The sequence below is a fragment of the Haliotis rufescens genome, unplaced genomic scaffold (assembly GCF_023055435.1).
Source record: "Haliotis rufescens isolate VD_foot unplaced genomic scaffold, xgHalRufe1.0.p SCAF_10, whole genome shotgun sequence".
Taxonomy (NCBI): Eukaryota; Metazoa; Mollusca; class Gastropoda; order Lepetellida; family Haliotidae; genus Haliotis; species Haliotis rufescens.
In genome coordinates this window covers 37,003,022-37,028,223 of record NW_025963780.1, presented here as the reverse complement: position 1 = coordinate 37,028,223, position 25,202 = coordinate 37,003,022, and the positions used below count along the sequence as shown (strand labels likewise).

The 25,202-nt window shown below is 43.1% G+C and overlaps 1 protein-coding gene across 1 annotated transcript; it reads right to left on the bottom strand.

Moving 5' to 3' along the window:
* Positions 1-1,360: 1,360 nt before the first annotated feature.
* LOC124131074 (kelch-like protein 10) lies at positions 1,361-23,333 on the bottom strand. The gene is made up of 7 exons (XM_046494163.2): positions 22,532-23,333; positions 20,882-21,134; positions 20,213-20,360; positions 17,002-17,171; positions 16,071-16,342; positions 4,216-4,307; positions 1,361-1,884 (listed from the first exon to the last, which is right to left on the bottom strand). The coding sequence occupies exons 1-7, from the start codon at positions 23,252-23,254 to the stop codon at positions 1,752-1,754; spliced, it is 1,791 nt and encodes a 596-aa protein (XP_046350119.1). The 5' UTR covers positions 23,255-23,333; the 3' UTR covers positions 1,361-1,751.
* Between the last annotated feature and the right edge of the window lie 1,869 nt (positions 23,334-25,202).

The window sequence follows — 25,202 nt, the reverse complement described above, 5'->3', positions numbered from 1 at the left end:
CACTGAAGATCAACCTCTAACACACAGAAATGTGTAGCCAGTATTGCGGGATCGGGAATGAATAGGACCCGATGGCACTGACCCATAACGGTCGTGGATGCTAGGATGTTGTTTTCGTGCCGCTGTAAATGATACAATTGGTACACTTTCATGTTGCTTTGTGCGTAGTTGTGCTGTGGTTCACTCCCACTTCGAATAGATTGCTGCGTTATGAGGCGATCGCACTGAAGTCGCCGGGACATTAGCTTCGTGACGTCATCTGTTTCCGGTCGTGAAGCCTTTGCGTGGGATCTCGATCACGTCACATTTTGCTAAAAGTTTATATGAATCACATGTTTGCTTCTTATAATGTCGTTTTTCATCAGCGGACTAATTTAACTAATTTGTTTCTAAACAATCACAGACGTTCAGTTCAGTTTTTTTATCAGTTGGCCCAGTCGTCTAAGGCGCCGCAATTCGCTGTACAGAGTTGCGTCCCTTGGGCGCGCCAGAAACCTATGATCGTTTGTTCGAGTCCCGGTTCGCCTCATAATATTCCTAGGTCGTTCAGCACTATACCCGTACTCGCAGGTTTCACCAAAGTGAGAAACGTCTAAAACCTGTTTCACTTGGGGCTTTCCTCCCACATTAAGCTGACACGCCGCGATAAAACTGGAAAACTGTTCAAAGCAGCGTCCGACCCAACTCACTAACTTTTTCCCCATTTAGAAGTGTACTTTTTTTAGTGTTTTCACCTCCGCCCTGCGACCACCATCACCAGTCAGCGGGCAGGCTGCTCATTAGGTTTCACATGTTTCAGGGACATGGCAGTGAAGTTCATTGCATTGTCTGTGGCTGGTCCATCTAACGCAGTAACCTGTTTACCCAGCAGTGAGTGGGTACCCGGTAGGATGAGATGGTAATGTGGCTGTTAACCTTCTAGCGCCTCACAGGCAGCTTGGGTTGTATACTCCCCAGGGAGCTGAGAATGAAAATCGAGTGCTCACTGATCCATTGACCGGGGTAATACTAGTGTAGCACTATGAGCATCCACTCGGTGAATGGAATCTGGCACATTATAAATGCACTTATTATTATTATTGTTTAGGGTTACATGACATTATAACGCCTCATCTCAGCCTAAACACATACAAAACAAATCATCATGTATACACTGTAGATTCCGGGTAGAATTGGTTGTAGAATTAGTTGTATCCATGGGGATCCGGGGCAAGAACTATCTTTAACATACTTCATCCATCGTAACTTCTAAACTTTATAAAAGCTTAAGGCCGGATTGCGACTTTCGAAACTCTTCGTTATGTAACGAACACTCACTCACTCCATATATATTAGCAAAAAAAAACAAAGACAAATAATATACGAGTATTTAGGTGATTATTTATTCATAAATTAATGAGACATCGTATTACGAAGTATTGATCTACGCTATGTTCTAGTTATAGTGTTATAGTGATAGTTCTACGTATAGCATACTTTTTGACAGAAGATTTAAGAATCTACAACAGAAACATGGTTACTCTACTGGTACGACAATCCTTACAACATATTATCATGAACAAACTCTCAAAAATATCCATCAAAAATATTATGCTGAGCAAAACATACATTTTTACAATTGCCTCTTTACGTATAGGGTGGTATTTTTCAAGACGTTCTATATAAAAGTAAACATTTCAATTCATAAACAATATCACATAAACGTTATCACATTTCATATATTAATCCACGTGACCGGAAGTTCGTCCATCTTAGTTGGTCTTCTTCCGCTTTGATTCATCCTTGTCGCGCTCTTTGTGGATGAAGTCCTGGACGTTTGGAAGACCCTTAACTACGCATGCGCTAAGTGCGCTTCGATACAGGTTCATGTCTGTGGCGTCATACCTGTAGCAAAGGTAAAGTCATTTATTAATTTCATATCTTGAGATGAGGATAAGCGTGCTTACGTATTGTTGTTGTTTTCTTTGTAGGACATGGTATACAGTTTCGCTGAATGTATGGCTGGCACATTTTGTGTAAGTTTCAACTGATAGGCGTGTCTTCTTCTTAACGTATATATTTATAAACTGCCGGGCAAAAGTAAGTATAAACCCCATGTTTGATGGTGGCTAAGAATTATTCGATGGTGATGTGTTTTATACGGGTATAATACTTGTGTTTTGGACCTTTCGTTTGCAGTGTTTCGGCGACTGTTTTCATCCCAGTGAAGTTTTGATAACGTTTGTAAATCTCCGATCAAATCCAATATTTAAGTGTATACTTTTTTTGGCGTAGCAGTTATATTGATATTATGTTTACGAGTTTATATTAACAAAAGTCCATTAAGCATTCAAATGGGAGTCCCTGTCTAAATCGATCTCTGACTGCGTCAAACCAAAAGACGTTAAAAGATGGTACTTGTTGTTACCCTGCCTGGCGCTCGGCTTTAAGGAAATAAAACAAGGACTGATCGGCTCGGAGTCTGTATACTGTCTGAGTGGGGTATTAATGTTAAACTGCAGCATAAGACCTGAGTGGGCTAGCACAGTAAAAGCAGCATCAGTCCGGACTAGTACAAGCAGCCAAACACACACACGTGTATGCTCGTCGCTACATAAGTGCAATAATCTTGAACGCGACGTTGAAGCCATTTCACCTCACCTCAATTATTTGATTAATACGTAAACGCGTATATCTCCGGCTATTATGAAAGGAACAAGCATGACAGTTTAGGTGTCCGTTTTCATTCAATCCTGATAAACCTGACCGACAGCAAGTTTAATCGCTGATAAATATCTAAAAAAGGACACTGTTACGTGCTAAAAGGCGCAGATACAAGATTACTGTTCACACGATCCGCGCACCTAATCCTCTGAAAACATGCTGTGTTTTGTTTAAAAATGTATCGAGTGTTTCAGTAACGCGATTTGTATGTATACAATATGCCTGCGTACTTAAGAAAGAAAAAAATTAAAAAGAAACAATCTTCCCAGACAGTAAACAAGCTGTTATTCCCCGGTCTATGGTGCAATACGCACGACACGACCCCTCTCCAAAGAATGTCCCTTTAATCGGACACCTATTTACAACGTCATTCAAACACGATTTTGAATGAAACATGATGAAATCTTATGTGGTATCACGTGATCCTGAGCAATCCACAAATGATGTCCCATCTCAAGGCTTGTCATTTATTGAGAAGAATCGCCACCAAAGGGCGTTCGAGTCACCATCATTCAATAAATCACCCTAATGACAATTTCCGGGGGACAAAAGGCGACCCGTTGCATTGTCCGTGGCCAAACTGACGTGAAGGGGCGGGCAGCTGGGTCACTGGTTTCCACTCTACTGTACCGACGGGAACAGATACCCTTCAGTACAGCGGCGGTGCGTAGCGAAATCGGCAACACCGGAAGCGCTCGTTAAATCTACAACATCACTATCATCATCATCATCATCAGTGGTTAAAGCGTAAGCTCGTGACGTCAAATATCCTAAATTTTGGGGCCGAGTTATACATCTTGCATTCCTGAAACGTTTGTTGTTTAACGCCGCACACAGCAATAGTCCTGCTATATGATGGCGGTCTATAAATAATCGAATTTGGACCAGACAATCCAGTGATTGACATCATGAGCATCGATCTAGGCAACAGGGATGCGATGACATGCATCAACCAAGTCAGCGAGTCCGTATTGTATTGTCCTGTCCTGCCGATTTACATTTCGTAACCATGTGATTAAAACGTTCGCTAGTCACGACGAGAGCCTGGTGTCGAGGGGGTGGATTGTTTCTTGGGTGGAATGATGGTAGGTTGGTGGGTGAAGGCCCCCCCCCCCCCCCCCCCCCCATCCTGCTCTCCAACCCGAATTAGATTTGTTTGTTTGCTATATGACGGCGGTATGTAAATAATCGAGTCTGGATAAGATAATCCAGTGATTGATATCATGAGCATCGATCCACGCAATTGCGAAACGATGACATGCATCACCCGATTCCGTTAGTCGCATCTTACGACAGGCATGGGTTGCTGAAGACCCATTCTAACTCGGATCTCCACTGGTCTCAATCCGAATTATAATAGGTCACAAACAACCTATGCTCGTCCTAAAGTGGATCGGGCGATTATTGACTGGGTGACTTGTGTGTCATCCTACCCCGGCGGCGTGGGACGTTACTCATAATATCAGCCACTGGTTTGTCTGTTCCAGGCTGAAATTACATTCATTTACTTACCACTCATCGGTACTGGCATCGTAGCACTCGACGTTGAAGATGGTGGTGACGCCGTTGAAGCCTCCAATGGAGAAGATCATATCATCAATAACCTGAAACAGAGACACGTTAAGTTAACGTTAATTCGCCCAGCTTTAGATTCCGTTTATAGTCAGGTTTGAGTTCTACAAGGTTCTCCGGGGGCACGGGTGGCCCAGTCGTCTAAGGTACCGCGATTTGCTGTGCAGAGTTGCGTCCCTTGGGCACGCCAGAAACCTATGATTGTGGGTTCGAATCCCGGTTCGCCCCGATTATGTTTCTAGGGTTTCGTCAGCACCATACCCGTGTTCGTGGGTTTCACCGAAATGGTAAACATCTGAGACCTGCATCACTTCGGGCTTTCCTCCCACATTAAGCTGACACGCCACGATATAACTGGAATACTGTTAAAAGCGGCGTTAAAGCCAACTCACTCACTCACTCACTCACTCACTCACTACAAGGTTCTCCCTCATTTCGTTCCATCAAATCAAGAGTTGTCGCCCTTGAATGGTCCACTATGACGATTAGATTGCACTGTCTCATTGACACAGCCAGTTTGCCATTGGACGGAAAATTACATATTTTGACCTATCCTGGAAACAAGTTAAGTAATTTTCAACTTTCATCTGTACATACACACTTTGCTCCCTATCGCAAAGCGGCTGTCGGGTAGCCTCGTCACGCCGGAGGCCCGTGTTCGAATCCCCATATGGCTACAACGTGTGAAGCCAATTTCTGGTGTCCCCCGGTGATATTGCTGGAATATTTCTAAAAGCGGCGTAAAACCATACTCTCCCACTCACTCTCCATCGCTCAAAAACTTTCAAATAGCATTATGGGGGTCTACAAATTGTCCCCGAAAAACTATGAAGTCACTGTGCTCATCATACACGTGTTGGAGTGGAGTGAGTGGAGATGGTTTCACACATTACTCGTTTGGAGAATCGAACCCAAGACTTAGGTGTGGCGAGCGATCGCTCTACCCACTAGGCCACGCCCCCGCCCCGTATAAAGGTACCCTAGGCATCCTTAACAGGAAAACGCCGATAAAGCAGCTAAACTATCCCTCAAAATCCCAGAAATAAGCTTAAACTTACCCATCTCAAAATCAGAAATTAAAAGTGTAAACAAGCAAAAAATCACCAAAAAATGGCATAACCTATATCTAAACTCAAATAGCCAAATCAAAAAAGTGCTCAGCAAACCACTAACCAAACCAAAAATTCTCCATCCATCCAAAAAAATCGACAGAGTAATCACTAAACTCCAAACAGGACACACCAACCTAAATAACCACCTAAAAAAAAATTAAAAAACACACTACAGGTAACTGCCCACACTGCAAACAACCAGAAACCCCAGAACACGCACTCATCCACTGCACACACTACCTAACACATCGAACCGCATTACAAACCACCCTCAATCTAAACAAGGCTCTAACTCTAGAAGCAATACTAAACCCACAAAATAAACTAGAAAACTTCAAGGCCTTAGGCGTATTCTTAATCAAAACGGAACTAATAAAACGCATCTAAAAACACAATAACTCACCAAATCAAAATCACATAAACAAACAAACATCCACCATACCCAGCTCCCTTAGTTCTCCTCCCCAATCCCATCGGCATCTATTCCAAATCTCAAAATTCCCAAATTCTATATAAGCAACCCCTAAAACCCCCCTCTTGGGTTGCACAGACCACCTTCGCCCCTTTCGGAAACACATTAAATGGCCTGGCCGGGCCCGTGTGCGAAATACGCATCAGTCGGAAAGCGCACGTTAAATCTCCAAAGTAAGTAAGTAAGTAAGTACTTAACAGGGGACCGCCTCTGTGGTCCAGTGGTAGAGCGTCCGCCCGGAGAGGGGAAAGTCCGGGGTTTTATCCCCGGCCGCGTCATACCAAAATACGTTAAAAGATGGCACTTGTTGTTACCCTGTCTGGCGCTCGGCATTAAGGGTCAAAAACAAGGAAAGGTCGGCTGGGAGTCAGTATACTGTGTCTGAGTGGGGTATTCATGCTAAACTGCGGCATGGTATCTCAGTGAGCTAGCACTATAATTCGGCATCAGTCCGGACTAGTACAAGCAGGCACACACACGTGCATGCACGTCGCTATATAAGTGCAATCTTGGACGCGACGTGAAACCCAATTTCACCTCACCTCACCCATTAGAGAGCCTAACAGGTTGAAGGTCATCCCTCCTGTCGGTACACGCGTTACCTTGAAACAGCTATCGATCTATTTCCAGTCAAGTCTGTACATTTTAATATGATCAACTGTTTCTTCAGCACACACACACACACACACACACACACACACACACACACACACACACACACATATATATATATGTATATTGTAGAAAAGTCATAATCTTCATACAATATTATCTTTTGTCAAAAACATCAACAAAACATTAATTTCATACTGGACAATTTGATCACAAATCAACCCGTATGAACAGAACAGCAAACTATTCTCAACAGAATTATATTCTCAAACATGGACTGCCGCTTGTTTTTTCGCCAAGTTTCATAACGTTCTTGCCAACAAACACATGTGATGATGCAACCCTCTGGTATTACCCTAAACACAATAGCGTCCCTTTGAAACAACCCGACGAAAACACTTGAAAGTCGAGTTTCAGACACGAGCCACGTGGCACCCATCATCAACCCCGCCCACCAGTGCCGGGTCACGTGGTACGTCTGTCTCTCTTCCCAGGTGCAACCGCTTGGCATGATCAAAACCACAATGGCTCTTTTTATAACAATAGATTGAGAATTTTTGTGGTTGGGTCACACTGACACAAATAGTCGGCGTAATTGTAATGGCTTTCAGGTCCCAGGAATGATGTGATGTTTCTTTATAGATCCAAAAGTACTCCAGACGCTCAAGCTTATTCCATATGGAGTTGATTTGAAAACGCATTCGTCGCACTTAAACACACCTTCTTTAGGTTATCGTATATTTAGCAAAATATAGCAAAATATCAGTTTTTGCCTCCTTGTGTATACTTCAAAGACTCAACTTAAATGCTCGTAACTTAGCACTTTAGTTTTGTTTGCTTTTTAAAGTATACTATACGATTGATTATTTTTTATTACAATTGATCGTAGTCGTAAAGAGCGTCCGCAGCGGAATGTCGTGGTTTCGATCCCCGGCTGCGTCAAAACATCCATGAGACGTTAAAAGATGGTACTTGTTGTTACCCTGCCTTGCGCTGATTATTAATGGGCTAAAAAGGACCGGTCGGCTCGGAGTCAGTATACTGTGTCTGAGTGGGGTATTCATGTTAAACTGTGGCATGTTATCTCAGTGGGCTAGCACTATAAAACTGGCATTAGACCGAACTAGTACAAGCAGAAACACACAATCACACACACACACACACACACACAATCACACACACACACACACACACACACACAATCACACACACACACACACACACACACACACACACACACACACACACACACACACACACACACACGTGCATGCACGTTGCTAGATAAGTGCACTAAACATGGACGCGACGTTAAACCCCATTTCAACATTTTTTAGATTTGGTTTGTGAAGAAACATTCCTCGGCAGTACATTCACAAGGTGGTGTTTTGTTATAATACAAAATATATTCTCTCTTGGTTTGTTGGTTTGTTTTTTAACGCCGCACTTAGCAATATTCCAGCAATATGACGGTGGTCTGTAAATAATCGAGTCTGGACCAAACAATCCACTGATTGACATCATGAGCATCGATCCACGCAATTGGATTGGGATATGATGACATGTATCAACCAAGTCAGCGAGCCTGACTCCCGGTAAGGCAAGCATGGTTTGCTGAAGACCTATTCTACCCCTGATATCTTCACGGGTCATATTCTTTCTAAGTGCACATGAACCCATTGTTCCTGCTAGAATAGGACCGCCTCCGTGGTCTAGTGGTAGAGCGTCCGCCCGGAGAGGGGAAGGTCCGGGGTTCGATCCCCCGCGTCATACCCCAAAACGTTAAAAGATGGTACTTGTTACCCTGTCTGGCGCTCGGCATTAAGGGTCAAAAACAAGGACTGGTCGGGTCGGAGTCAGTATACTGTGTCTGAGTAGGGTATTCATGGTATCTCAGTGCGGCATGGTATTTCAGTGGGCTAGCACTATAAATCGGCATCAGTCCGGACTAGTACAAGCAGCCACACACACACACACGTGTATGCACGTCGCTATGTAAGTGCAATAATCTCGGACGCGACGTTAAAACCAATTTCACCTCACCTCCTGCTAGAATATTTCCTTTATGCATTTAAGGTCTCGAAAGTATATACAGTTGTATCACCATAAACTAAATTCAAAACATAAACTTGAAAGGTAACAGTATATTTTAACAGACTACGAATTAATTTAGAGCTTAAATAATGTCTGGTGCTGTGGATTGACTTGGTTACGTCATAAAAAGAGGACACTTTGACCTGGCTATATTCCAGACTTTTCACAATGGCTTTTTCTGTTCCACGAGTCTAGACAAAATATGTGAAAGAAATTTACCACATAAACATCACGTGTACCGTATATGCATGCTGTCCCAGACTTTGTACAAACAAGATGTTAGTGCAGTTGAATGTATGTCTTACGTTTGTAAATACGGCAATTTCTTTCCATTCAGCCGTTAACCAAGTTCACCTTTCAAGTGCATAACACAGGCGGTGAATTAACCATGCGCGTACAAATATTGAAACGTTACTGATTTTTTGGTAAATTTGAAATGAATTCGCAGCCTATTTTAACAACAAGCAGTCAGATACTACTGCCGATTAACTCGGAGGGTTAATCTTCACACTGCTGTGTCGTAGCGCGTCGCACCTTCACAATACCTTGTTACTTGATTTTACTCCATAATAGTAGTTTATGTACATAGATAAACCTCGTTTAAATACACAGTAGAGCCTCATGTATATATACAGAACCTCGTTAATATGGACAGTGGAACCTCGTTAATATACACAGTGGAACCTCATGTATGTATACAGTAGAACCTCGTTAATATGGACAGTGGAACCTCGTTAATATACACAGTGGAACCTTATGTATATATACAGTAGAACCTCGTTAATATGGACAGTGGAACCTCGTTAATATACGCAGTGGAACCTCGTGTATATATACAGTAGAACCTCGTTAATACGGACAGTGGAAGCTCGTTAATGTACACAGTGAAACCTCGTTAATATACACAGTGGAACCACGTTAATACACACAGTGGAACCTCGTTAATATACACAGTGGAACCTCGTTAATATACACAGTGAAACCTCGTTAATATACACAGAGGAACCTCATTTATGTATACAGTAGAACCTCGTTAATATACGCAGTGGAACCCCGTTAATATACACAGAGGAACCTCATTTATGTATACTGTTGATCCCCATTAATATACACAGTGGAACCTCGTTAATATACACAGTGAAACCTCGTTAATATACACAGTGGAACCTCGTTAATATACACAGTCGAACCTCGTTAATATACACAGTGGAACCTCGTTAATATACACAGTGGAACCTCGGTAATATACACAGTGGAGCCTAATTTATGTATACAGTTGATCCCCATTAATATACACAGTGGAACCCCGTTAATATACACAGAGGAACCTCATTTATGTATACTGTTGATCCCCATTAATATACACAGTGGAACCTCGTTAATATACACAGTGGAACCTCGTTAATATACACAGTGAAACCTCGTTAATATACACAGAGGAACCTCATTTATGTATACAGTAGAACCTCGTTAATATACACAGTGGAACCTCGTTAATATACACAGTGGAACCTCGTTAATATACACAGTGGAACCCCGTTAATATACACAGAGGAACCTCATTTATGTATACAGTTGATCCCCATTAATATACACAGTGGAACCTCGTTAATATACACAGTGGAGCCTCGTGAAAACAAACAGTGGAACCTTATTCATACGTGCTGTACAACCTTGTTAATATACAAAGTGGAATCAAGTTTACATACACAATGAAACCTCGTGGAACAGTGGAACTTCGTTAATATAAACAGTGGAACATCATTTATAAATACTGTGGAACATCGTTAATTTACACAGTGGAAATAGTGGAACTACCATACTGTACAGAACTACCATACTGTATAGAGATTCCATACTGTACAGAGCTACCATACTGTACATAGCTACAGAGCAGCCATACTGTACAGAACTACCATACTGTACAGAGCTGCCATACTGTACAGAGCTGCCATACCGCACAGAGCTACCATACTGTACAGAGCTACCATACTGTACAGAGCTACCATACTGTACAGAATACCATACTGTACAGAGCTGCCATACTGTACAGAGCTACCATACTGTACAGAGCTGCCATACTGTACAGAACTACCATACCATACAGAGCTGCCATACTGTACAGAGCTGCCATACTGTACAGAGCTACCATACTGTACAGAGCTGCCATACTGTACAGAGCTACCATACTGTACAGAGCTGCCATACTGTACAGAGCTGCCATACTGTACAGAACTACCATATCATACAGAGCTACCATACTGTACAGAGCTGCCATACTGTACAGAGCTACCATACTGTACAGAGCTGCCATACTGTACAGAACTACCATACTGTACAGAGCTGCCATACTGAACAGAGCTGCCATACCGCACAGAGCTACCATACTGTACAGAGCTGCCATACTGTACAGAACTACCATACCATACAGAATTACCATTCTGTACAGAGCTGCCATACTGTACAGAGCTGCCATACTGTACAGAACTACCATACCATACAGAATTACCATTCTGTACAGAGCTACCATACTGTACAGAGCTGCCATACTGTACAGAGCTGCCATACTGTTCAGAGCTGCCATACCGCACAGAGCTACATTACTGTACAGAGCCACCATACTGTACAGAGCTACCATACTGTACAGAGCTGCAATACTGTACAGAGCCACCATACTGTACAGAGCTACCATACTGTACAGAGCTACCATACTGTACAGAGCTACCATACTGTACAGAACTACCATACTGTACAGAGCTACCATACTGTACAGAACTACCATACTGTACAGAGCTGCCATACTGTCCAGAGCTGCCATACTGTACAGAGCCACCATACTGTACAGAGCTGCCATACTGTACAGAGCCACCATACCGTACAGAGCTGCCATACTGTACAGAGCCACCATACTGTACAGAGCTGCCATACTGTCCAGAGCTGCCATACTGTACAGAGCCACCATACTGTACAGAGCTGCCATACTGTACAGAGCCACCATACCGTACAGAGCTACCATACTGTACAGAGCCACCATACTGTACAGAGCCACCATACTGTACAGAGCTGCCATACTGTCCAGAGCTGCCATACTGTACAGAGCCACCATACTGTACAGAGCTGCCATACTGTACAGAGCCACCATACCGTACAGAGCTGCCATACTGTACAGAGCCACCATACTGTACAGAGCTGCCATACTGTACAGAGCCAACATACTGTACAGAGCTGCCATACTGTACATAGCTGCCATACTGTACAGAGCTGCCATACTGTACAGAGCCACCATACTGTACAGAGCCACCATACTGTACAGAGCTGCCATACTGTACAGAGCTGCCATACTGTACAGAGCCACCATACTGTACAGAGCTGCCATACTGTACAGAGCCACCATACTGTACAGAGCCACCATACTGTACAGAGCTGCCATACTGTACATAGCTGCCATACTGTACAGAGCTGCCATACTGTACAGAGCCACCATACTGTACAGAGCCACCATACTGTACAGAGCTGCCATACCATACAGAGCCACCATACTGTACATAGCTGCCATACTGTACAGAGCCACCATACTGTACAGAGCTGCTATACTGTACAGAGCCACCATACTGTACAGAGCTGCTTTACCATACAGAGCCACCATACTGTACATAGCTGCTATACTGTACAGAGCCACCATACTGTACAGAGCTGCTATACTGTACAGAGCCACCATACTGTACAGAGCTGCTATACCATACAGAGCCACCATACTGTACATAGCTGCTATACTGTACAGAGCCACCATACTGTACATAGCTGCTTTACTGTACAGAGCCACCATACTGTACATAGCTGCTATACTGTACAGAGCCACCATACTGTACAGAGCTGCTATACTGTACAGAGCCACCATACTGTACAGAGCTGCTATACCATACAGAGCCACCATACTGTACATAGCTGCTATACTGTACAGAGCCACCATACTGTACATAGCTGCTTTACTGTATAGAGCCACCATACTGTACATAGCTGCTATACTGTACAGAGCCACCATACTGTACAGAGCTGCTATACCATACAGAGCCACCATACTGTACATAGCTGCTATACTGTACAGAGCCACCATACTGTACATAGCTGCTTTACTGTACAGAGCCACCATACTGTACAGAGCTGCTATACCATACAGAGCCACCATACTGTACATAGCTGCTATACTGTACAGAGCCACCATACTGTACATAGCTGCTATACTGTACAGAGCCACCATACTGTACAGAGCTGCTATACTGTACAGAGCCACCATACTGTACAGAGCTGCTATACTGTACAGAGCCACCATACTGTACAGAGCTGCCATACCATACAGAGCCACCATACTGTACAGAGCTGCTATACTGTACAGAGCTGCCATACTGTACAGAGCTACCATACTGTACAGAGCTGCCATACTGTACAGAGCTACCATACTGTACAGAGCTGCCATTCTGTACAGAGCCACCATACTGTACAGAGCTGCCATACTGTACAGAGCTACCATACTGTGCAGAGCTGCCATACTGTACAGAGCTGCCATACTGTACAGAACTACCATACTGTACAGAGCTGCCATACTGTACAGAGCCACCATACTGTACAGAGCTACCATACTGTACAGAGCTGCCATACTGTACAGAGCTGCCATACTGTACAGTGCTACCATACTGTACAGAGCTGCCATACTGAACAGAGCAACAGAGCTACCATACTGTACAGAGCTGCCATACTGTACAGAGCCACTATACTGTACAAAGCTGCCATACTGTCCAGAGCTACAGAGCTACCAATCCTCCCAGAGCTACAGAGCTACAAAAGTGTACAGAGCTACCATACTGTACAGAGCTGCCATACCATACAGAGCCACCATACTGTACAGAGCTGCTATACTGTACAGAGCTACGATACTGTACAGAGCTGCCATACTGTACAGAGCTACGATACTGTACAGATACCATACTGTACAGAGATAACATACTGTACAGTTACCATACTGTACAGAGCTACCATACTGTACAGAGCTGCCATACTGTACAGATATACCATACTGTACAGAGATACCATACTGTACAGTTACCATACTGTACAGAGCTACCATACTGTACAGATATACCATACTGTACAGAGCTACCATACTGTACAGAGTTACCATACTGTACAGAGCTACCATACCGCACAGAGTTACCATACCGCACAGAGCTACCATACTGTACAGAGTTTCCATACTGTACAGAGCTACCATACTGTACAGAGCTACCATACTGTACAGAGCTACATAGCTACCATACTGTACAGAGCTACCATACCGCACAGAGTTTCCATACCGCACAGAGCTACCATACTGTACAGAGCTACCATACTGTACAGTGTTACCATACTGTACAGAGCTACCATACCGCACAGAGCTACCATACTGTACAGAGTTTCCATACTGTAGAGAGCTACCATACTGTACAGAGTTACCATACTGTAAAGAGCTACCATACTGTACAGAGCTACATAGCTACCATACTGGACAGAGCTACCATACTGTACAGAGTTTCCATACTGTAGAGAGCTACCATACTGTACAGAGCGACAGAATCCGTATACAGTCTCAGCAGGCATAAAGATGAAATGTCAAAGTGCTTCGGGACTCGAGGGCTAGTGTCAGACTGGATGTTATTCATGAAATGTTTTCATACACTGGTAGCACAATGATCAAAATATATTAATCTGTTTCGTCAATAACGACAATACTCTTCATTGTCGTGAATGCCCTAAGTTACGCGTGTAAAAGTGTGGCTGGTCCCTGACTCGATCCGTTGCTTGTATCTAGTTGTTTGTTGATTTCTTTTGGTTTAACGCTGCAATCAGCAACATTCCAACTATATGACGATAGCCTGATACATAGACATGCATCAACCTTGTCAGCGAGCCTGACCACCCGATCCCGTTCGGCGCCTCTTACGACAAGTATGGGTTGCCGAAGACCACTTCCAGCCCTGATCTTCACAGGGGACTTGTGCCTAGAGTTGTATTGGACTGAGATATTGCATATCACATAATTTAAGCGCATACCTGCGCCAAGAATGTTTCAAACTTGACAAAAACATTATTTAAGTAAAAATAACCCTAACGATATGACACAACTTCCAATATGCAGTGTTTCGTTTCTTTTCACATTTTACTGTCGCTTCTTTATATTCAGATCTCGTATTGCGTTGGGTTTTACGGCGCTTTCAGTAACTGTCCAGCAATATCACTGCGCGGAACAACAGAAATGGACTTCACACATTGTACTCATGTGGGAAATCGAACCCGGGCCATCGGCGTGAAGAGCGAACACTTTAACCACTGGGCTCCCCGACCGCCCTTGTTTGACAAGAAAACAAAACGTGAAGGGTTACATCAAACTGGAAAACGGGAACGACTTAAAAGTACCCTCAGGACCAGTCCATGTTTTGTTTGTTTGTTTGTTTGTTTGCTTGTTTATTTGCTTGTGTGTGTGTGTTTGTGTGTTTGTTGTTTAACGCCGCACTCAGCAGTATTCCAGCTATGACAGCGGTCGGTAAATAATCGAGTATAGACCAGACAGTCCTGTGATTGACATCATCAGCATCGATCTACGTAATTGAAATACGATGATATGCATCAACAAAGTCAGCGAGCCTGACCACCCGATCCCGTTAGTCGCCTCTTTCGACAAGCATAGTCGCCTGTTACGGCAATCTTCGGTTGCTGAAGACCAATTCTACCCCGGATCTTCACGGGTCATGTCGAGTATAATTGTACTAATATGGTTTAACATGCTTGTTCGGATAGAATGTTGTCTGTTCGACAACATAATGTTCGTTATAGATTAAAACAGGGAGGGCGGTGAGGTAGCCCAGTGGTTACACCCTTGACTCATCACGCCGAAAACCGGGTTCTATTCTCCTGTTTGTACTATGTGTGGTGGCTATTTATGATGCCCCCGTTGTGAGATGGCTACGTTATTGCTTGAGGTGGCGTAAGACCCAAACCAATCATTATTCTATTATGAATTTGGAAATTATTAGTTTCTTATTGGTCAATCAGAGGCTATTAAATCACAATAAACCCCCTCTGATTGAAACAGCTGGTTTGACGGCCGCATCACCGCGGAAGCTAATATTCACAAAATAGTACTTGTTTCAGTCATTGTCGGCAGGTGTATTTAAGTAATTATACCTACAATTATAGGTTACAAAATGCAAAGTTGTGATTACTACAATATTCAAATAATGTGTGGCAATACATTTCGTGCAGAAAACAGGATAGAAATCTTCAAACCGCGCTATATTCAACATTTGAAACCTCACGCTGTGCGTTCGGTTCCAAATTATATTTAGCACGGTTAAATCTGCAGGTAACCTACACTACGTTGAAAACACAGTATGTTTATCTCCTAATCAACGGAAAAATGAAATTACGAATCTTAAAACACCGAAACATAAGTCCTTTGATTGTTGGTTCCCTACCTCGATAGCAAAGTTGCTCCTAGGGTTGTACATCTCAGGGATCGTCTGCCAGGTGTTGGTCTGCGGGTTGAACCTCTCGCCTGTATTCATCCGCGTGATGCCGTTGAAACCCCCAAGGGCGTACACGCAGCCCCTGTAGGCGATCACCCCGACGCCGCTCCGTCTGTTGCGCATGGGGGTGATGAGAGTCCACTGATTCGTGATGGGGTCGAAACACTCCGCCGTGTTCAGGCACTCCTGTCCGTTAAACCCTCCGCAGATGTAAATTTTACCTGCACAGATGAAAATAGTGCGTGATATTTCCATTCATTGGAAACGGTTAAGTCTTTGATTGGCATTAAGAAGTTGGCAAAACCTGAAGTTGCTATGGATAATAACTTCTGTATGGCTTGTAATGCATGACGTCACAGAGCTAGTTCTTGCCCATTCACTAGGTGTTTAGATTCTTTGATTGCAGGTAGCTAAACCAACACATTTAGTTTACACGACCTTTATCGTTTACATGTAAATCAAACATACTGACACTGTCCATGTAATATCTCATAATATCTTCTTCATGAGACGCAATATTATTAGACTGCCACTTAATCGGAGCCTACCATCCGGAACACTGGGCTGTCCGCAGGTACCGGTGGCCCAGACGACAGGGGGCCGCAAATCGCTATCCGAGGTGCGTCCGCACGCTAGGCCCCTCTGGGGGGTTCGAAACCTAGGTTCACTTTCATTACAATGCTCGGTCTGACAGCACCAAATCCGTATCCGTGGCTTTTCCCAAAATGGCAAAATATTTTAGACCTCATCTCTTTAAACTTTCCTCACACAAATGGCTGATCCGCCATAACTAAAATACTGTTCAGTGCGGCTCACTCACTCACTCACCCACCCATTCGCTCACTCACTCACTCATCCATTCGCTCGCTCACTCACTCACCTTCCAAAGTGGTGGCGCTGGCGTCGCTCCTCTGGTGGTTCATGGGCTGCACCAGACTCCACTGGTTGTTTTTCTTCAAGTACCTCTCGGCTGTGTTCTGTCGCACGTGACCATCAAATCCCCCCATGGCGTAGATAAACTTGTCAAGAACAGCCACGCTGACATAGCATCTGAGAAAACATGTTGAAGATTACAAAACGCGGGACTCATTCCATTGATCCAACAAAGAACATATTCATGTATGTATAGCCGATAACACAACGACTTCCGCGTCTAGTTCAACAAGTGTCCATGTTATTGCAATCTGATTCATAACTATTGCGTACCCGTGAAGGTCCGGGTTAGAATAGGTCTTCAGCAACCCATGCTTGCCGTAAAACGTGATTATGCTTGTCGCAAAAGGCGACTAAAGGGATCGGGTGGTCAGGCTCGCTGACTTGGTTGAAGCATGTCATCGATCCCAATTGCGTGGATCGATGCTCATGATATTAATCACTGGATTGTCTGGTCCAGACTCGATTATTTACAGACCGCCGTCATATAGCTGGAATATTGCTGAGTGCGGCGTTAAACAACAAACCAACAACAACAACATAACTATTGCGTCAATCCAGCGATGTTGCTGACATAGTCGGGGTTTTTCGTGTGTGCTTTGAGTATTTGGTGGCAGTCGAGCAGAACCAAGATTTTCCCTATGAGTTCCGTCCTTTTGTAGGATAAAGGGATCCGCTGCGTTCTCGGATCAAAATATTCGATATGTTTAGTGTTTGGCGGAGGACGAGCAGGGCCATGTACGGGATATAAGCTGAAGCACCTCGCTATGCACAGGTCCGTACCTTAACAACTGTAGGATCCACTAGACGTTGATTCAAAATCCCGGATCAAAATATTGGACTGAATTATCACTGTCTGTTATGCTCATGGTATTTTGTTTTACCGACCCGGCAAAGTTCTATGACCTGTGCGTCACTATATATTAGGCCGGCTTTCCTCCCACATTAAACTGACACGCCGTGAAATTAAAAATTACTAAATACCAGATCCATTCAAGAGAATGCCAACCCCCTTTTGAAATGCCGGATGCCGGGCCCTGTTAGTGGCAATCTGGAAGCTGCAGTTCTGTATGCTGGATGCCGTGAAATGTTTACTGGTATCTGGTACGCGGATGTCCAGATCTCAAGCATAGTCGTGCATTCTATGTGGAAATCCCAGTCTAATATCTACCTATATCGACCATCTAGTGTACAGTGAAATGATTCAAGAGTAGCTAAATTTTGATAGAAATATGTAACTCCGTTTAAATTCAAAAGGAGCCCCAGTGATATGGGAGTGTCTGAACCTGGAGGAAATCTACCTTGCTTTATTTAGGGTCATATAGCATTACAATAAAACCAAGCTAGGCCGGTTGCATGGAGTGAGTGAGTGAGTGAGTATGGTTTTACGCCGCTTTTAGCAATATTTCAGCAATATCACGGCGGGGGACACCAGAAATGGGCTTCACACATTGTACCCATGTCGGGAATCGAACCCGGGTCTTCGGCGTGACGAGCGAACGCTTTAACCACTAGGCTACCCGACCGCCCCCGGTTGCATGGAAAACAAACGCTTCAAATGAATCCTTAGAATGAAACAATTTTTTATTTTTAAAACTTCCTGTGAAGTGACATTCCTTGTTTTGGAGGTGCGTAAGGGTGTAAGGAAATATAAGTAAACGATGATTGATAGTACATGTTTATAGTACACATTTAGGAACAACCCGTTTATCATCCCCTGATCTGCTATATGCAATGAAAATTGACACCATAAAGTTGGTTGGTTGGTTTGTTGTTTAACGCCGCACTCAGCAATATTTCAGCTAGGCCTATATGACAGCGGGCTGGACCAGACAATCCAGTGATTAATATCATGAGCATCGATCCACGCAATTGGGATCGATGACATGCATAAACCAAGTCAGCGAGCCTGACCACCCGATCCCCGGTTAGTCGCCTTTTACGACAAGCATAGTCACCTTTTACGGCAAGCATAGGTTGCTGAAGACCTATTCTACCCCGGATCTTCACGGGTCCACACCATAAAGACATATGCATGATGATCATTTAAAAAAACTGTCGAAGCATGTGTCTTTTTTGTCTTCAGATTATTTCCGCAATTAGATTATTGTTTTCAGTGGTTGAGTGCAACTGCTCTAACTTGTTTATCCAGAATTTGTTAAGCAATGTGATCTTACTTAAGATTATGCATAGATCCATATTAATCAAATGCAGCTCATGCACATGGATTTCAAACATGCTATATAAGAACGGTAGGTGACGATGTGTAGAAACTCACAGACATTTTCTTAACCGTTCATGTATAGATGTTACAACTGATCACATAAATCGGTCTTTAACATTGGCACTCAGAAATTGTTAGACTCAGGCAAAGAAATCCTAAACTGTTGTTTTAACAGCATATCGAGCAGTGATTGTGGCAAGCGATGTAATATATCTCCTATCGCAACCTTATCGCTAAGCTTTAAAAATACTCTATATCGGTTTATATACACATTTAGGCTGGCAACAGCTAATATACATACGAAGGATATTAATTATCTGCAAACGTTTCCAAAGTAACGCAAACAACCATTTTGTTTTCTCTCTCAAAGGGACACTACTCTATCGGTCTCTTTTATTAGAGATCTTTCGGCCGATAACAAAGTTCGGATAAGTTCGATCCCAAATCAGTCATTATTTTACATTATCTGATATTTAAATCGACAATTTTTATGAAAATTATCTTAACAAGACAGAATATCTATGTCCACCTTGATATGTTTCTATCAAGACAAGTGTGAAGAAACTAGCACGGACTGTTCTCAGTCATAAATGATGCTGTTTTGGTGATACAAACGTGAACAAAACTCTTCGCATGATGACACATATATAACTTCAACAATAGACAAAGGATGATTTGCTTGTGGTTTAACATAGTAGTCAGCAATTATCAAGCTAATATTACACCTGTAAATAAACGGGCTCGTAAACCAGTGATTGATATTATGAGCAACGTCCACGCCGTCGTGGAACGATTACACGCAATCATTTAAGTCACACAGCTTACAATCAAATCCATTTAGTCGCCATGCGTACATGTAGGTTTCTGGGGACCAAACTCGGAATCCCACGTAGGGACAACATAATTTTAGCATCCAAGTATAACAGTATCTAACCTCTTTGCATTCATGGGTGCTGCCTCCGTCCACTGACTGTTGATGGGGTTGAAAACCCTGACGCTGTTGAAGTATTCCATGCCGTCAAAGCCGCCTATGACGTAGATGTGTTGGTCGAGGGCTACGGTGCCGTGGTAGGCGCGAGGACCTGGTCGTATCGGAACATGTATGTATTCAAGTATAAACTACCTCTCATACGATGCTCGGTCAATTCGACACAGGGATTTCCCTGAACTGGACAGAATGTCCGATGCACAGGAACAGTATTATTTAAACATCGGTTCAAACATGCAATATCTGCTAACCAGAATCCACATGTATGTACACAAAAGTAGTCCTCGTCAGTGTGTGTGTGTGTGTGTGCGTGCGTGCGTGCGTGCGTGCGTCTCTGTGTGTGTCTGTCTGTGTCTGTTGTTGAGTGTGTGTGTGTGTGTGTGTGTGTGTGTGTGTGTGTGTGTGTGTGTGTGTGTGTGTGTGTGTGTGTGTGTGTGTGTGTGTGTGTGTTCAAAGTATCTACAAATGTATCCTCAACATACATAGTGTTATGTAGGCACGCAAATTTGTTCCTTTTAAATCTAATAAAGCTCGCATTGTGTGGCGAAAAAGACTTCTAAACCGTACTGAACTCTTTCGAATTCAAGGTCGAAACAAATGAGATATGTATCTTACCGGTGTCAACGTTGTTTGAGACAATCCACCTGTCTGCCCGCGTGTCATACGTTTCCACCATGTTAGTGGGAGACCCCCCACTCCACCCACCAATTACAAACAAGATCTCGTGAGGCACGCGAGGTTTGGCGAGAGGGTTGTTGAGGTCGACCTCCTTGTCTTCATCCATGTCCAGGTCATACAGGAACTTCAGGGTCTCAATGATGATTGGTTTACATGCATCTATTTCCTTGACATAGGGGTGGGACTTCACCTGAAGATGGGCGGGGCAAAGATAAACAGAATACCCTTAGGTACATCCCGGCGAACTCAATTGTTATCGGTCCTTAAGGTGTACAAGGTACAAACTTAAAGGCAAACTGTTAAGGATGACTTAATAAGAACCGTTACCATAATGGTTTAGTTCGTGTTATATTGTCTTCTTTAGAAAGTGTATCACCAGGTTCAGAACGATGTTCGGTAGCATCATCACCGAAACGACATACGCTCTATTGAACTCAACACCACAGTACTACAAAGGCTACAGATGGTTTAACCCTATACCCAACGAAACAGGATATTATGTTATAACCCCCGAGGAAACCATTTGTTCGTCACTCTGTTGAACTCAACACTAAAGACCACAGTACTACAAACGCTACAGATGGTCTAACCCTATACCTAACGAAACAGGATAATTATTATGTTATAACCCCCGAGAAAATCATTTATTCTTCCCAGCAATCGCCCAATCTAATTGATGACATAAAGGAAAAATATCACACATAAGACTCCACTCGCTTAAAACGTATACCTTTAATACTGAAGTATACTTTGAGCAGATTTCTTTCACCGAGCGACAAATATTGTCCTCGTCTTGTAATCTTACTACTCCAAACAGTTAACGACCGCCCAATTCTTGCATATTACTATAGTTAATCTGACACGGCATGTATTTTAGTAGTAGGGTTGGGACGGGTAACTCGGGTACTCGGGTCGGGTGGGTCCTGAGTAAGACTCGGGTACTCACAGGACTACCCGGACCCGAGGTTAGTCACGTGATATATTGTTTAATGACAAAAACTCATTATTGCTCAGTGGTTACACTACAAGTCGCTAATAAGGGTACCCGGGTAGTAAATTTGGACTCGTCCTAGCCCTATGTAGTAGTAATAAGAAAGAATCGTGTGGTTCTCAACTTTTTTAGGAGTACATTTAGTTTGCGACAGACATGACACGTCGTTAATTCTTTGGACATCACCTACAGGATATATCTCTATATGTGTCACCCGATGTTGATGACAGAGGGTCTGACGAGCATGGAATAGTCCCGAGATTACCAAGTCATCATATGAAGGCTGTACTAATCATACTCTTTTTGAGTGTGTTTCTGCTAGAATTGTTACCTAGATGACGATTTACATAAGGAAAATATTTTTGTCTAAATACTAAATAACATTGTACTAAGTATGACTAACTGAACACAGCGCAAACCGGAATACAACTGTTTCGGTAGGCGGTATATCGGGATAGGCGTGGAACACCCTTATTTTCCTGGTCACTATACCATAATAACTCAACCGATCCAAGTCCTGCTTTCTCTATCTGTCGATGAGGTGGAAACACACCCATAGCAACTTCCCATGTTCACGTTAACGATGTGCTACCTACCTTCTCCACGAAGTACTGTGTTGTGAGGAGTCCAAGACGGATTGTTTTCAGTAGCCGTGCAATCTGACATTTGCGTTTTTCGGGATCAAAATCTATCCAGCGAAGGACAGCATCAAAAACGATCTCCTCATTTTTTACATTGAGGTCATCGGATCCCAAAATCTCGCAGACCTCCTCGACGTCCAGCTGAAGGAACTCGTTGCTGTTGGCGTAGACCACGCCGATGTGTTGCAGGAGGTAGCGTAATGCATGCCGTTCTAAGCTGTGACAGAAATACGCCCGGGCAAATGCTCGGATTCCAATAACATTTTCTGCACACATCTCCCTCAGAAGGAAGTCGCAGCAGAGTCTGATGAGGCCGGTGACGTGGAACTGGTCAGCCGCCGGGAGAAGTTGTTCAACGTTGTCTCTGTCAATCTTGATGTCCCTCGTGTAGGCGTACTCGATGATGATGTGCATAATGTCAGAGGACACTCCGGGGATTGTGACTTCCCTCTTGTTTGTGTCAAACATCTGGTTGGTGAAGAGGGCCCGGAAGTAGGGGCTGCAGGCGGACATGATGGCCCTGTGGATGTTGTACGTCGTGTTCTCCACTCTGATCACAGCATCACACAGCTCCCCCTTCTTCCTCAGCTCCGATAACACATTGCAGGCTTGCATACTGAACTTCTTCTGCATCACTGTGCCGTTTGTTGTCTCATCTTCCATGTCCATCTCGCTCATGTTAATCACTGGCGTACAATACGGATTTTTGATCAAGTACGACTGGTGCGGTTTGTCTCTGGAGAACGAATGAAGACCTAGATACGGGGACAATGACGTCGAAGGGCCAATCGTAGCGCGATAAAGCTATGACGTCATAGAACTATCAATGAGAGGAGTCACTGTCGACGATTCGGGTCCATGACGTCATGACATTGTTTTGGGAATGTGTAGTTTTCACAACGCGCCTAATGTTTTGGATAATTCTTTGATGGGATAACTTATCAATAATGTTAATCATTTATGCCTTTATTTGTTCCGAATTTTCATAAAAATGCACACCTATACTCTTATTTGGAAGACATCTTCAGACATTGGGGAGGTCACCGTAAAACCTGCTTTCGCCGTTTTCATTACTTAACCCTAAAAACGATGGTGACAATGATAGGATTCTAGCTTTTGCCTCTGATGACATGCTTAACATGCTTCACCAGGCTCACACAAGATACATGGATGGAGCTGAAATGTGTGCCCATCCTTATACAACCAACTTTACGTTATGTTATATGGTGGCTATAATTACGAAAACATGTTCAAGCAATGTGAAACGCTGATGTCAATATGGTCAATAAGACACCTAACACTTTTTGGAAGGAAATGCTATTCTTAAATCGCTAGTTCTGCCCAAACTTAACCACCTATTCTCATCTATTCCAAATCTACCCCAAACAACAATTGATAAATTTCAAACAAAATGTTCAAATTCTTGTGGGGAAATAAATCGGACAAAAGAAAGATGGTGGAATTGAATGCCCTAGAATAAGACAAGTCATACAACCTCAAAAGATTCCGATGACCCTTTACAACCCATTCTAAATTGTGTTTTGTATTCTTTTTAAATACCCACATAATAAACGGTCAACATGAGAACGAGATCAAAAGCAGGACGCATAAGCCATATATATTATCTACAGTAAACATGTTCTATGAAAATTCACTGATGTCTTGGTGGGTTTTCGTGGACGGTCTAGAAAATAATAATATTCCAGCTGTTGGCATTCTTTCACCAAATGTCTGTTGAACTGATAATATACACGTGGGGAGGGAGTGAGTATGGTTTTACGCCGCTTTTAGCAATATTCCAGCAATATCACGGCGGGGGGGGACACCAGAAATGGGCTTCACACATTGTACCCATGTCGGGAATCGAACCCGAGCGAACGCTTTAACCACTAGGCTACCCGACCGCCCCTACACATGGGGAAGGAAACGGTTGTCTACCTATCATGGTCTACAAAAGGCATTAGATCTATTAATGATTTTATTGATGAAAAGGGAAACTTTCTCTCATTTGTACAACGGAGAAATACAAGCAACTTAATTATCTTACAGTCAGATCCAGTTTATTAGGCAATTCTTTTTTTCAGAAGCTGAAGAAACTTTGTTACCCATATTTACCATTATTTTATACCATTTGTTAAAAACCAGGAAAGGTTATCATACTTCATATTTATATAAAATACTTATGGCCAAACAAATTTCCAAGAATCAACACTTTCAAAAATGGGAATTCCTGTTTTAGAAGTGAAATCTTACACCGTTATCAGTCCGTTTTGCTCCAAGTTAGTACGATGAATTGCATAATAATTCATAATCGGGTATAGTCTATCAAATGTCAATATGATACACGGCAATGAATACCCTGTACCCAACAATATCTGCTGTTTGTTATTTTTATTCCCATAACTTTGATTTGTTTGTTTCTTGTTTAACGCCGCACTCAGCAATATTCCAGCTATCTGACGGCGGTATGTAAATAATCGAGTATAGACCAGATTGAGTGATTGTCATTATAAGCATCGACCCACGCAATTGGGATACGATGACATGCATCAACCACGTCAGCGAGCCTGACCATTTCCACTTTGGCTGGGGAAAAAAGTTTGAAAAGAAACTATCATGTGTAGAT